This window comes from Rana temporaria, chromosome 3 (genome assembly GCF_905171775.1).
Source record: "Rana temporaria chromosome 3, aRanTem1.1, whole genome shotgun sequence".
NCBI classification, from domain to species: domain Eukaryota; kingdom Metazoa; phylum Chordata; class Amphibia; order Anura; family Ranidae; genus Rana; species Rana temporaria.
The window spans coordinates 235,835,694-235,851,299 of NC_053491.1; the positions used below are offsets into that span (position 1 = coordinate 235,835,694).

Genomic DNA, 15,606 nt, shown 5'->3' on the forward strand with positions numbered 1-15,606 from the left:
CTTCTACCCCTAGTGCTTTCTACTGGCTAAACAAAAAAACGCCTGAAGTTGTAAAATGCTTGTAATATGCTTCTAAAACACTTTAAAAAAGCTTGTAAAAAGAGGGAAAAAAAGTAAAAAAAAAAAAGCCTGAAAAAATGCCAGTAAATTGATACACTCAGGTGTGAATTGAGCCTTAAGCTGGCAATACACCCTACAATTTTCTTATTCAATTTTCTTTAGATTTACCTTCAACTATGTAGTTGAAGGGCCTGCCTGATTGCATACAGATAGAGAGTGTTTAGGTTTGACCTCATATTATATGGTTTTGGTAAATCTAAAGGAAAGTTGCACAAGAAAATTGTATAATGTATGGCCAGCCTAAGACCCCATACACACTATTAGATTTTCTGCAGATTTTTGTCTTCAGATCTACCAAAACCATATAATATGAGATTAAACCTTAAGAGTTTCAATTTGTATGCAATCAGGCAGGCCCTTACACTAAATGGTTTTGGTAAATATAAAGACAAAAATCAGCAGAAAATCTAATAGTGTGTATAGGGGTTTTAGTTATACTTTAGGTAAATACAAAATATCTTTTTAAATGTCAAATATTGAAACAAAATAGTATCATAAATCACACACATATATAAATATCCTTCCACTAATACAAAAGACAATATTATATTTATTATTGGTGGAAGAAGGGTATTTGTATGTGTGTGATTTTTTAAACTATTTGCATTAAATATTAGACATTTAGAAATATATTTTGTGTTTACTTACTTGAACTTAGTTGCTCTTTATAGTACACCACCTGTGTCCTATGAATGCAGCTTCTCTTCGACTGGTAGGCTAGTCACCTTTTTTCTTTTGTATTAATATATATACTGACTTAGTGAGATGACATATTTCTATGGTTTAATGGTTTAAACCATTTTACATTTTTATTAGCAATAAAAACTGACAGGGGTTCCTATTCTTTTCCACTGTATCCATCTCACTGGATATCTCATGAGATAAAATACAGCATGGTTTCATGAGATAATTACCGCATACTTTGGAAAAATACCCCATGCAGTAACATTTTTTAAAAACACTGAGCGGTAATTTACTGCATTTCTTAAAGTGGTAGATATCGCTTTTAGAATGGAGCACATAGTCTTTATAAAATGTTCATAAAGGGGAATATACTCTTTATGCACTTCACAATAGTGATCACAGGAATGTTATATTATATAATTATTAGAGTTCTATAGAATTTCAGTATCAACATTGTTATGGGGGTTGCTATATACAGTACATAGATTGTTTTTTTCAACACAATCCACACTTTTATATTGATAAAGCATAAACATTATTTTTAAATAAATGAACATACACTATATTGTCAAAAGAAATGGGATGCCTGCCTTTATACGCACATGAACTTTAATGGCATCCCAGTCTTAGTCTGCGTGTTCAATATTGAGTCGGCCCACCCTTTGCAGCTACAACAGCTTTAACTATTCTGGGAAAACAAGGTCCACCAAGTGAGTTTGTGGTGGAGGAACTTGACTGGCCTGCACAGAGTCCTGACCTCAACCCGATAGAATACCTTTGGGATGAAGCGGAGACTGCAAGCCAGGCCTTCTCATCCAACATCAGTGCCTGACCTCACAAATGCACTTATGGAAGTGCAAACATTCCCAAAGACACACCTAAACCTTGTGGACAGCCTTCCCAGAAGAGTTGAAGCTGTTATATGCAAAGGGTGGGCCAACTCAATATTGAACCTTACGGACCAAGACTGGGATGCCATTAAAGTTCATGTGCGTGTAAATGCAGGCAATATATATTTGACAATATACTGTATATGCTATGGTAATGTTGCTAACTTCCACAAAACCATTGCAGAAACACATACACTAAATCATGCAAAAAAATTAACATCTTACCTCTAAAGCGTCGATCAAAACAGTAATCTTTACGTTAACTTTCTAAAAAGAAGCAGATTTAACAATTATTGAAATACCTATGCCTAATTCTTCAGCTGCTCCATTTGTATGTAAACTAAAAGTGAATATTTGCACAGCCAGGGCAATGCATAGGTTTCCCTTAAGTTGCCCTCCCTAACTGTGCATACTCATTTTCTGCTCCACAACAAGAAAGAAACTCCTGTCTATGCTCCGAGTGACTCCAATTGGATTTTACACAGGGCTAAATCAACAAGCACTGGCACTGTGGCATGAAGTGAGTCACATGCTTATCCACACTCACCATACATAGATAAAATACAGTTTTTCTAAATAAATAAAATAATAACTATAATTTTTTTAAAGGGGAAGTAGGGCCAAAGCCTTTTAGCCTTAAGCCTCGTACACACGACCGAGGAACTTGACAGGCGAAACACATCGTTTTGCTCGTCGAGTTCCTTGTGAAGCCGTCGAGAAACTCGACACGCCAATTTTCTCCATTCCCGTCAAGGAAATAGAGAACATGCTCTCTTTTTGGCTCGTCGAGTTTCTCGACAGTTTCATCGATGAAAATGTACACACGACCGGTTTCCTCGGCAAAAAAATATCTCCCAGCAAGTTTCTTGCTGGTTTTTGCCGAGAAACTCGGTCGTGTGTACGGGGCCTCACTTGTACTATGGATAACATGAGTGCACTTCATTCTGCACTCCTGTGACCCATTTTCAATCGGTCCAGGTTCTGGAGAGATCCTTACTTTAAAAATGGGATCCACCCAGATTCCTGACCGACAGCTGACTAAGCCACACCTCCCTCTCCAAAGCCGCTGATCCAGTGAGCGCTGGAGGGGAAAAGCAGGAAGCAACTCTCTGCTCACTGAAGACCAAGAACCATGTGATCTGTGGTCATTTAATCAATTCTTGGTCTTAGCGGTGGCAGGGTACAGATGCAGTATCGGACCAATGCTATATCCACTTAGGTGAGTATGAATGTTAATTATGTATTTATTTTATTCCCAAACTACTCTTTTAAGTATTAATTTCCACTGCAATACATTTGAAAAGCTGAAACATTGAACCAGACACTCTCAGGATCACATTCAATGTCCACAATAGCTCCTTGTTAGTTTCAGTATATGGGTGTTATTATCAGGTGATGCATTTCAGACTTAAAATGGTAATCATCCCAAAAGTTACAAATTATTAATTTGCAGCTTACCAGTTTTTAAATGTGGTGGCTGCATTCATTTTTCTTTTAGGCTTTTCCTTTATTTTCACCTGGTGATCCAGCCAGTAAGTCTGTAATTTTCAACTTATAACAGACCAAGCTGTCCGGCAAAAGTAGCAGGGTTGAGACAAACCATTTACCATGGACAGAGGTGACTACAATGGTCAGCTTTTTTTAACTTTATGTAAAACCTTTATCCTAAAAAGGAAAACACTATTTGCTGTAACTGCTTATAAAGTGTTAGCTGAAGCCCAGCTTCAATGTGTTAGCCAAGTCCATCTAGATCTACTAGTCTATTACTACCCTCCTAGACTGACTGCATCTAATAAGATGCAGGCACTGTTTGGGTATTCTGACAGTTGCTGGTGCTGGCTGTCAGAATACAATAACCACAGTGGAAAAAGTATCCATCTAAGCTGAAAGTGTGCAGGTCAGGCATAGGCCATCTTAAAGGATTTAAAATCCTGCATTTAGGTTATAAATATCTTACCACAGACAGAAGTTTTTTCTTTTCGACTCCAAGGTCATTTGCCATAAGATTCTTAAAAAAAACAAGAAACAAAAGTAATTTTATTTAAGACAACCAGTTTATATGGTCTATATGGTAATACAATTTTAATTTCTACATTAACCACTCGCCGACTGCCTCATGTATGAGTACGGCAGCAGAGCAGCTCTCCTACAATATCTAATATGTGATTCAGCTCTTCCAGGCAGGCGATGTGCTTGCACGTCTGCCTCCCTGGCCTTTGAAATGATTAGTCACACCACAAGCAGACCAGTGGGTCCCGGCCAATGACTGATGGCCAGGACCCGCTGATCGGCAGAGGATGACAGGACAGAGCTCTGTGAATGTAAACAACACAGAGCTCTGTCCTGTCAGTAGGGATGTGATGGTTTTCCTTTCTCTGTAAAACAGCACACAGTAAACACACTGTTAAGCACATAGTTAACCCTTTGATTGTTCCTAGATGTTAACTTCTTCCCAACCAGTGTCATTAGTACAGTGTCAGTGTATATTATTAGCACTGATCACTGTATTTGCATCACTGGTTCCCACAAAGCATCTAAAGTGTCAGTTAATGTCAGATTTCCCGCCATACTATCACAATCCCACTATAAGTCACTGATCACCGTCAAATATTAGTACACATAAATTAATAATTCTACCATAGTTTGTAGGCGCTATACCAAACCAATCAATATACACTTATTGTGATTTTTTAACTAAATTATATGTAGCAGAATACCTTTTACATTTGTACTTGTACATTTTGGCCTACATTTTTTAAGAAGATTTTTTAAATTTTTTATTGGATATGTGTTATAGCAATAAGCAAAAAATATTAGGGTTAGATTTTTGTTCAAAATTTTCAGTCTTTTTTCGTTTAGACAATAAAAAAAATATAAAAAAAACACAGTGGTGATCAAATACCACCAAATAAAGCTCTATTTATGTGAAAAAATTATATCAATCTTGTCTTGAAGCCAAATACACTCAGGCTGGGTTCACACCTATGCAAATTGGTTGTGGCTTAAACCGAATCCAATTCGCATAAGATTATAAAATACATTGATTTCAATGAGGCTGGTTCACATATGTGCGATGCATTCGCACTACGCATTGCCGAAAAACTTGTGCGTTTTCTAGGCATTGTGGTGCGGCTCAGGTGCAAATTCAGGCCCATTATCTTCTATGGGCATGCATCTGATTCGCAGACGTGTTCATTTCTCTTCAGGATTTCTCTCATTCACCTCAATACACTTCCCCCCTCTCCCAGGTCTCCAAATTCGCAGCTAAAACAGAGATGATCTGCTGAACAGTTCTCTTAAATCTCTGCAGGGATAAGAGAGCTGAAATTCGCACCACACAAGTGTGAATCCGGCCTCAATGATGGCTGCGGGAGGAAGCGGATATGACATCATTAGAGGGTTAAGGGTGTAGTAACATGTAGGATATACAAATTCTCATTATATGAAGCCAAGTACACCCTATGATGGCCATGGGAGGAAGCAGATACTGTATGACATCATGGGCAGGAAATATCATACAGGAAGTAAAATTGGTGTAGAAGGAGGAATTTTCATAATAAAAAAAGTCACCTATTATCAACAGCTTAGCCTTTGAGAACGCCCAGGAGGAGGGGTGAAATGCATCAGTGACAGCTGTTGGTGGCATTATTTCCAGCCAGTTAGATGCACGTTAATGTGCTTCTTCAAGTCCAACATTGATTGAAAGAACATGGGAGTGCAATTGATTTTAACTTATTTTTTTCATATATTTTTTTATTTTTTAAGCTATGTGGGTTTCCTCTACTATCTTAAAAGGTATAGCATCTTATTAGAGCAGTTTAAAAGGTATAGCACCTTCTTAGGGCTGCCTACTATTTTAGTAGAGGTATTTTATTATTTCACACGTATTTGGTCCTAAGTGTGGATGCACAACATCAGTATAAATAGAAAAATGGACTTGTCAGGAAGGAGGTAAAATCTACCAGAGGGCAAGTGGTTAAGATATGTAGTAATTTTTGTAGAAGAAAAAGAAAAGAAAACTTTACTACCAACTTTAAGCTAATTAACATTATTGACTACTCTTCTAAAATGCTTAAGAATATCATAAAGAAAGTGAAAGCATTTACCAAAATGATGAAGCAATCTGACATTATGGCTCTCAACTTGCAACTCTTTTCAATGGATGAACACCTGTTACATTCCTGAAAAAAAAATGCATAACATTATATTCAGGCATATTTATTGGCCTACTTGAACTAAAAAGCTCAAATATGAAAATACAAATTAATGCTAAACCTAATCAGATCAAGTATTTTAAATGTTCACACAGTATTTTTTCTTTCCATAAACAATACTTTTTTATTTGCAATGTGCCTTTAAAGTGGTAAAGTGTAAACCCACTTTGCTTCAGTGCTTCAGATGTCGTCAGCACATGCGGATACAGGGAATATATACGGTTTAGGAGATGTCCACGGTAGCTACAGGTAGGCCTTATTATAGCCTTACCTGCAGTGGTTGTAAAGGGTTTAAACATGCTGGATAATTTGACTACTTCAGGAAAGTTAATTTACTAGCACAGCCCACTCCTTTTTGGCATCCCCAACCCTTTTATGGAGTGTCTAATTACTCCCTGTGCTGACCCAACTTCTCTGCCTTTCCCCTCACTTCCCTACCTTTTATGTAGCTGCCATGAGAGCAGTGAAGGGGAATTCCAAAAAAATGCCACCTAAATAACAGCTACAAGTCTGTTGGGGTTACTGACATTATATCCAAGATGTAAAAGCCTAGCATCAATCTCAGGTCTTCTGGATGTTTTATAACAAAAGAAGGCCTATACAAAGCATGCAGAGAAAGCATTCACATACTGTATAGTCTTATAGGAAGATTTTTGGCAAAATCCATATTCTGGAAAAAAAACGAAGCCCTCAAGCGGCACGCTGTCACCGCTGACATGGCTTCCATCTTCACCCGGTCTTCCTTTGGGTTCAGGGTCAGCCACTGTTTGCTTGGCGTTTCCCCGATGATGTCACACCCGCCCACGTGTGCAGGAGTCACGGCCGTGGCATGGCTCTTTCTATGGACGGCACAACGTCCATTGAGAGCACAATGCACATGCATCGATGATGTCGCAGGCACTACTAAAGTTAATATCTCAGAAATGGTGCACATTTAGGAAATATTTAATGTACCTACAGATAAGCCTTATTATAGGCTTACCTGTAGGTATAATTAAAAAAAAGCCTTTACTACCACTTTAAGTAATTTATCCTCAAAATAGTTAATGATAACGTCTTGTTTCTGGTGAACACCCACTCTTTCAATGTGAAGATGATGTCCTTATTATGAGATTTTGGTACATTATCTGGGTTGTTAGTAAATTTTGATAAATCTATGGTTTTACCTTTAGATCTTTTGCCTAGTGCTGTATCTCACCTTCAAGTACAACATCAATTTACATTTACAAATCACCCAAATCCTAACAAAATTCCTACATACAATCGGTATAAGGGGGATATCTTCCTGTGTAAAATGTGGATCAAATCAAGGTTCACCAATTCACATACCCTGGTGAGATATTGGAAACAAAGATGCCCAGTTATTATTTCTGCATTATCTCCCCTCATTCTGATATTTTGGTATGCAGCCAATGCAAGGGCTCTGTATGTTTGGTTTTATTCCTTTTTTAATTCTTTTTGAGTTCTTTTCAAAATTCACAACAGATCACAACAAAGACTAAAATTTGGTTTCTGTAAATTTCCGACAACCATCTGCCTTTGTAGTTGTCAACATTTTATCTCATCGTGCTAAAGAAATTCACTCTTTCTGCTTGTCTGTAGCATTAAATAAATTAAAATGATAGTTGGAAAAGTAAACGCAATTATAATGGCTACTGTAGGTGGGTGGTCCTTGTAAATCCAAATTTTTCATCATAGTAAATTTGGAAATATATAAGAATCTGCTGGTTGGTCAAACTACTGTCCTTCTCCATGAAATGATTTTGGGTGGACAGATCTTTTCAAACACATTGTATGGATGTTTAGAACACACTTTCTTCTTTACTGGAAACACAAGACCTAATATATCTAATTTTCTTACATTTTAATTTTTACATTACCTGATATTCACGCCATCTGTTATATGATAGGGCCAACATACGCACATGAGAAAGTGATTCGGCTTCCTGAAGAACATTGAAAACAAAGAAATATAGCCTTTTTTAATTTTATTTCTAGAAGAATTGTAGAAAAAACAATTGTCAATTATCTAGAAAAAAAATATTACTTACATGCGCAGTTTTTTTCGGGACGGATCTTGCATTGGTAAAAGCTACAATAAGAAGCATTAAACACTATTTTAGAAACAGTAGGGTCTTGTGGAGTTAACCTCCCTGGCGGTATGATACTTTCAGAAAAAACATGCTGAAAGCGGTACCATTATTTGCAAGGAAATTTGGCGTTTTATATTGTAGGTCTGTAATTTTTAGAAATAACTCACTTAAATCTGACCAAACAAGATTCTAATAGGCATCCCGGGTATGACATTTTTTTAAAAACAAAATTATAAATTATAATATAATAAATAATTCTAAATAATTATAACAAATAATAATATAATTATAATAAAAATTATTCAATAATGTAATCAAATCAAAATCACTGAAATTTGCTCAGTTGCAGAATTGTCGCTGTCATTATTTTTTTTTTTTTTTATGACGAATTTCCCCACAAATCGCTATCGCACAATTCTGCAAGTGATTATAATTTATTATCGCTATTTTTTAGCTGATCTAAAACTATTTTTGACATAAAGGGACACTTTTGGTTGCTATGGACAATCTACAGTTTGCAGGGAGAAAGAAACGTTTTTATTATATAAAATGACATGCATGACACAGGACAGACCACTAGGGACAAGGGGTGTGTGTTTTTTTTACATACAGTACTGTATAGATTACAGTATACTGTATGTAAAGTGTTTGTTTACTTTTTTGAATTTGGCGTCGTTCTCCGTCCCCGTGCGTCGTAACGTCGCAGGGAACGGAGATCGGCGGCACAGGAGGACGCTGTGTGAATCGAGCGAGGTCCCGCTCGCTCACACAGCGCGGTGGCATCGCTGGATCCAGGGACAAGGTAAGTAAACCAAGCCTGTGGATCTAGCGAGGCAAGCCCGAGTCTGACTCGGGGTTACCGCTCGCAGCAGGAAAATCTAACCCAGAGTCAGACTCGGGAATACCGCCAGGCAGGTTAAAGTAACAATGGTGTATGTTCCCAAAGCATAATAGTAATCTGTTTTCGGGTCAGGTTTCTTAATTCTACCTGATTTAGGAAGTTTGTTTCATCTTTAGTCTGTCCATAAGTATTATACCATGGTTAATACCTGCTGAATGACCAGCATGAAGATTGTCCAGGGGTGAATAGTGAGGTCCAATTCCCTCAATATATATATATATATATATATATATATATATATATATATATATATATATATATATATATATATATATATATATATATATATATATATATATATGTGTATAGAGTAGGGAGGGATTCATACTTCTTTTGTGTTTTAAACACATGTCCATATTGATGAAATTTTTCTATCAGATATGCTGTCTTCATCCCCATACAGAAGAATTTTCCTCTCTTAGGCCCCGTACACACGACCGAGCTTCTCAGCAGAATTCAGACAGAAACTTGGTCGGAGCTGAATTCTGCCGAGAAACCCGGGCGGGTGTACACTTTTGGCCGAGGAAGCCGACGAGGATCTCGGCGAGGAAATAAAGAACATGTTCTCTATTTCCTCGTTGTTTAATGGGAAATTTCGGCTCGCCGAGATCCTCGGCGGCTTCACAAGGAACTCGACGAGCAAAACAATGAGTTTTGCCCGTCGAGTTCCTCGGACGTGTGTACGAGGCCTTACAGTCCTATCTGATGCCTATCACATGAACAGAAAATGAGAGGAAATATCCCTTATGGGCACAAAGACAGCAATAACATCCTCACGTGCCATGTATTCTCAACTGAACTCTCAAGGAATTACTCCTTACCACTTTCTTCATCACCTGTCAAATACTGAGGACTGAGGACATTTCATTAATTTCTTGTTTAGCCTGACATCTGTCAATGAGACAGGAAACTAGGATTCCTACAATGTGGACAGAGAGATCAATACAATAGGGATACTATAGAGAGCAGGATACATGCCATATCCATCTTTGATTTTTACATATAGTTAAAGTTATTAGTACAATATAATAATAGTGCTGAAGAATGATTAGGTTGCACTAATGTGCTTTAGTGTGAGAAAATGCTCACCATGATAGCTGATGATTCCTATGTACTGTAGTTGTCTGTATACATTGCAGTATTCATTGCAGTTGGCTCTTGCACAAACAAAAAGAAAGCAAACAGCACTGCAATAGATAAATCTGTCTCTAGTCTTGTTTGCATCTATGGACACTTGGTGATGGTGATATAAAAGCATACCGGTACATTAACTTTTATAAAGTTATCCTGTAATTTCACCCCAGTCTCCCCCTTCCCTTTAGCCATGCTTCTTACGCTCACCTGACCATTCCCCTGTCACATTGCCCCATGAGAATCTGCACAGCCCCCACTGCAAACTCTCCCTGCTAGCCCTGCACTTCTTCCATGCATGAATGAAAATATACGATTTTTTTCTTACAGAGAGGCCTTCTACCGATAGAAGGCAAGATAGACCCTCCATAGAAATGACTGCAATTGTTGGTGCATGTGCAAAAGACATACAGATTTATCCAGGAGCTTGTAGAATATCAGTTGTTTCCTGTGTGCATGGATCTGGCAGGTGCATGGAGGGGTAAGTATACGATTTTGGAAGTGCTGGAAAGATGGAAGTGGGGCAAGGGGTGTGGAAAAAAAGGATAACTATGTAAAAGTAAGCCACAGATAATAATGAACTAGGAGCACTGAGCAGCCTTGGGATATCAAGCATTTTTGCATTTTTGTCAGTATTTTTGCATGTGACTTAAAGGGGTTGTAAAGGTTCATTTTTTATTTTCAAAATAGGTTCCTTTAAGCTAGTGCATTGTTGGTTTACTTACACTTTCCTTTGATTTCCCTTCTAAATGTTTTTTTTTCTTTGTCTGAATTTCTCACTTCCTGTTTCTCCTCAGTAAATTTGCCACCATCATCCGAGCGGTGGTTAGTCAGCCAGAACAGCTTACTGAGGAGGAACAGGAAGTGAGAAATTCAGACAAAGAAAACAAAGAAGAAAAACATTTAGAAGGGAAATCGAAGGAAAAGTTAACCCCCCTTAGCGGTAAACCCGAGCGTGACTCGGGGTGGGTTTTCCATGTTAGGATTGGTATCCCCGAGTCACGCTCGGGGTGGACGTGCAAAGTGTGCAGCGACGCGGCTTACCTGCTCGCTGAATCCACAGGCAAGTTACTTACCTTGTCCCTGGATCCAGTGATGCATCCCCGCTGTGTGAGCGAGTGGGTCCTCCTCGCTCGATTCACAGTGTCCCCGTGTGCCGCCGATCTCCGTTCCCTGCGACGTTACGACGCACGGGGGCAGAGAACGGCGCCAAATTAAAAAAAGTAAACAAACACTATACACACAGTATACTGTAATCTTATAGATTACAGTACTGTATGTAAAAAATACACACACCCCTTGTCCCTAGTGGTCTGCCCAGTGCCCTACATGTACTTTTATATAATAAAAACTGTTCTTTCTCCCTGCAAACTGTAGATTGTCCAAAAGTGTCCCTTTATGTCAAAAATGGTTTTAGATCAGCTAGAAAACAGCGATAATAAATTATAATCACTTGCAGAATTGTGCGATAGCGATTTGTGGGGAAATACGTCATAAAAAAAATAAAAGTAATGACAGCGACAATTCTGCAACTGAGCAAATTTCAGTGATTTTGAGTTGATTACATTATTGAATAATTTTTATTATAATTATATTATTATTTGTTATAATTATTTATAATTATCTATTATATTATAATTTATAATTTTGTTTTAAAAAAAAAATCATACCCGGGATGCCTACAAGACTCTTGTTTGGTCAGATTTAAGTGAGTTATTCCTAAAAATTACAGGCCTACAGTATAAAATGCCAAATTTCCTTGCAAAATAATTGTACCGCTTTTGGTACGTAATTCCAGACAGAATCATACCGCCAGGGAGGTTAAGTGAACCAACAATGCACTAGCTTAAAGGAACCTATTTAGAAAATAAAAAACAAACCTTTACAACCCCTTTAACTTTGCTAAACCAATTAGAATGACAACAATTCTACATATAGACTGACAGTACATTGCTGACTGTAAAAGAAGTACAGGGTTGTTTTACAAGGTGATCATTTAGGCCGGAATCACACTAGTGCGTTGCGTTTTGGAGCTGCGTTCTCGTTGCGAATTTCTCTAGAGGGTGTTCTGCAGATCAACTGCGGTTTAGCTGCAGATCAGGTGCGAATTTGGAGACCTGGGAGAAGTTCCGGGTGAGAGGAGAGTGGGGGAGAATTGTATTGAGCTGAATGAGAGAAATTCCTGCAGAGAACTGAACACATGTGCGAATTAGATGCATACCCATAGAAGATAATGGGACTGAATTCGCACCTGAGCCGCACCGCAAGACATAAAAACCGCATGCGGTTTGGAGGCAATACGCAGTGCGGATGCATCGCACATATGTGAACCAGCCTCATTGAAAACAATGTATTTTGAAATGTCCTGCGAATTAGATGCGGTTTAAACCGCACTCAATTTGCATAGGTGTGAACCTGGCCTCACAATCACTTTTAAGCTAGACCTTCATAGCCCAAATTTTGCCCAGTGGTTGCAGTCCAGTCGGCTGTCAAAATACAATAGCCTCTGGAAACTTTCCCACAAAATTAATCTCCACTGATATATTAGGTCCCATTGTTTAAGTAAGTTTGACCCCCTCTATTTCTCCTCTTTGCTTGAGAAATTGTGGGACCACTGGTACCCTATTTCATATGCTCTGGTCATGCGCTGTAATTTCATACTTCTGGACAGAAACCTTTCAAATAGCCCCTGAGGTCACTAAATTCTGTATCATGCCCACACCAGAATTAGCCCTGTTGAATGTAGTCTTGGGGCATTTACCACCCCCTGTGAGATGCCTTATTACCCATATAATAATAGCTGCAATATTAGCCATAGTCCACCAATGGAATTCTGTCTAGATCAGATGTCATATCCATAGTGCAAACTCATGGTCTATATGAGCGTATGCTTGCCTCCAGCAAAGGTTGGTTACACTCAGGGGCTGATTTACTTAAGCCAAAAAGAATGTGCACTTTGCAAATTGCAGTTGCACTCTGTAACAGCAGTTGCTCCAGAGCTTAGTAAATGAGCAGAGGCTCTGCTGACTTCCATCATCCAAGCTTTTTTTTTTTTTTTTTATCAAATCATCTTTTTATTTAATTTATATACTAACAACAAAGACAACAAAAACAACATACAATCCAAACTCGTATTGAGAGGGAAGGAAGTGAAGCTTCACCTCATTTACTAAACCCTGGAGCAACTGTACTTGCAGAGGACACGTGCAATGTGCACAGTCTATTTGCCTTTAGTAAATTAACCCCTCAGTGTAACATAACTGGTATGATTGGACTAATTGGTTTGAGAAACTTAACAATTTTCTTAGATTTATGTGTTAACAGGTTTCATTTATATCAATTTAGTTGCCACATACTCCTTCATGTGGAATTACCATTGTTTCTATATCTTTTCCTGTTTTCTTTCTTGGTTTTGTATAATCACTTATTTTTTCAATAAACTTTATTGAAAAGACAGTAAAATAGCCTCATTGGTAGATTAATTCATTAAAGAAATGTGTATGAGTGTATGGCCAGCTAAAGGCCCCTTTCACACTGGGGCGGGATGTGCGGTGGCGGTATAGCGATGCTATTTTTAGCGGCGTTATACCATCTGAATTGCCGCAGAATTGCGGCGGTATTTGGCCACTAGCGGTGCAGTATTAACCCCCGCTAACGGCCGAAAAAGGGTTAGTACCGTATTACCGCAGTGCCCATTGCTTTCAATGGGAAGAAGCGTTGAAGGAGCGATAAACACACCGCTCCTCTCGCCGCTCCAAAGATGCTGCTGGCAGGACTTTTGGAGCGGTCCCGCCAGCGTATCGCCTCAATGTGAAAGCCCTCAGGCCTCGTACAGACGACCGAGAAACTCGACGGGCGAAACACATATCGTTTTGCTCGTCAAGTTCCTTGTTAGGCTGTCGAGGATCTCGGCGAGCCAAATTTCTCCATTGCCGTCGAGGAAAACGAAGACATGCTCTCTTTTTAGCTCAACGAGATCCTCAACAGTTTCCTCTTCGAAAAGTCTACACGACCGGTTTCCTCTGCAAAAAAAAAAAACAGCAAGTTTCTTGATGGTTTTTGCAGAGAAACTCGGTTGTGTGTATGAGGCCCCAGGCTTTCACATTGAGACTGCAGGGAAGGAGTTTTTCAGGCGGTATTTTGGCACTATTTTTAGCGCTAAACCGCCTGAAAAACTCCTCAGTGTGAAAGGGGCCTTACTCTACTGGTTTAATTTTGACCACAATTTCGTTTTAAAGAGATCTAAAAGCTAATTTATTATTTATCTTAACCAAATTCCTTGTAATTTTTATTTTCATTAACCTCCCTGGCGGTAATCCCGAGCTGGGCTCGGGGTGAATTTTTATTGCATCGCAGTATTCCGGTAAAATTATTTGTCGGGCTCCGTCCCCTGCCAGTGTAATGATGCATGGGGGCGGAGCCCGGTGACAAATTCAAAAAAGTGAAAAATGCATAACACATACAGTACACTGTAATCTTACAGATTACTTTACTGTATCAAATCATTTCACCTCCCCTTTGTCCCTAGTGGTCTGTCCAGTGCCCTGCATGCACTTTTATATTATATATACAGTTCTTTCTGCCTGGGAACTTGAGAATGTCCATGGCAACCAAAAAAGTGTCCCTTTACGTCAAAAGCAGTTTTAGACCAGCTAGAAAACAGTGATAGTGAATTAGAATCATTTGAGCCATAGTGATTTGAGGGAAAATTCATCATCAGACACTGAAAGTAACAACAGCTACAATTCTGCAACTGAGCAAATTTCAGTGTTTTTGATTTGATTACATAATTGAATAAAATGTATTAATAATTATATTATTATTTGTTATAATTATTTATAGTTATTTATTATATTACATATTATGATTTTGTGTTTCAAACTTTATCATACCCGGAATATCTACTAGACTCTTGTTTGGACAGATTTAAGTGAGTTATTTCTAAGAATTGCAGGCCTACAATATAAAACGCCAAATCATACTGCCAGGGTTACCTAAGAAACACGCAAATAACAAAACATTGTAGTATTAAAAAAAATAATAATACAAAAAAATGTTGTTATGTATAATATATTATTGGGGTTAATGTATGTAATAATATTGGTAATTACCTGAAATAAATAGGTTATGAAATGTTTCAGATATATAAAACATATACACTCTAATGGACATTAATTCTGCAGAACTATTCTTAAAGATGTAAGAATTTTTTATTTTTTTTTATAAATCTTACCAATACAGGTGCCCAAAAGGAGGAATGCTAGTGTGATCTTCATGGCTGAGATTATTGGCTAGAGGGTATCTTAGAAAAATGCCCAACCAAATATCTGAGACTAATATTTTCAGTAAGTCTCTTTTTATACCCTGATACTGCTCATGTTCAGAGATGATTCCTCCTACTTCATTTTGTCACTGCTTGGCATAAAGCAGAAAAAAAGCATTGCCAGACATTTCTATTTGTCTTCACAGTTTTACATTTGTCATTGCAGATATTTCTGTCATCGCTAAAGAACAATATGTTTCCTCAGATCTGTTTGCATTTGTCACAGTCATGTTACATACAAAGATCTGAT

At 38.1% G+C, this 15,606-nt stretch overlaps 1 protein-coding gene across 2 annotated transcripts in view; it reads right to left on the reverse strand.

The window, feature by feature from the left end:
- The window catches only part of LOC120932238, a 29,097-nt gene extending 13,722 nt beyond the window's left edge, over positions 1–15,375 (reverse strand). For both annotated transcript variants that reach the window (XM_040344487.1, XM_040344486.1), the window contains exons 1-6: positions 15,267–15,375; positions 7,960–8,000; positions 7,789–7,854; positions 5,801–5,875; positions 3,652–3,702; positions 1,920–1,961 (exon numbers count right to left, since the gene is read on the reverse strand). In XM_040344487.1, coding sequence (XP_040200421.1) covers positions 1,920–1,961; positions 3,652–3,702; positions 5,801–5,875; positions 7,789–7,854; positions 7,960–8,000; positions 15,267–15,309 — 318 coding nt within the window. In that variant the 5' untranslated portion in view covers positions 15,310–15,375. The remainder of the gene's footprint in view (positions 1–1,919; positions 1,962–3,651; positions 3,703–5,800; positions 5,876–7,788; positions 7,855–7,959; positions 8,001–15,266) is intronic.
- Between the last annotated feature and the right edge of the window lie 231 nt (positions 15,376–15,606).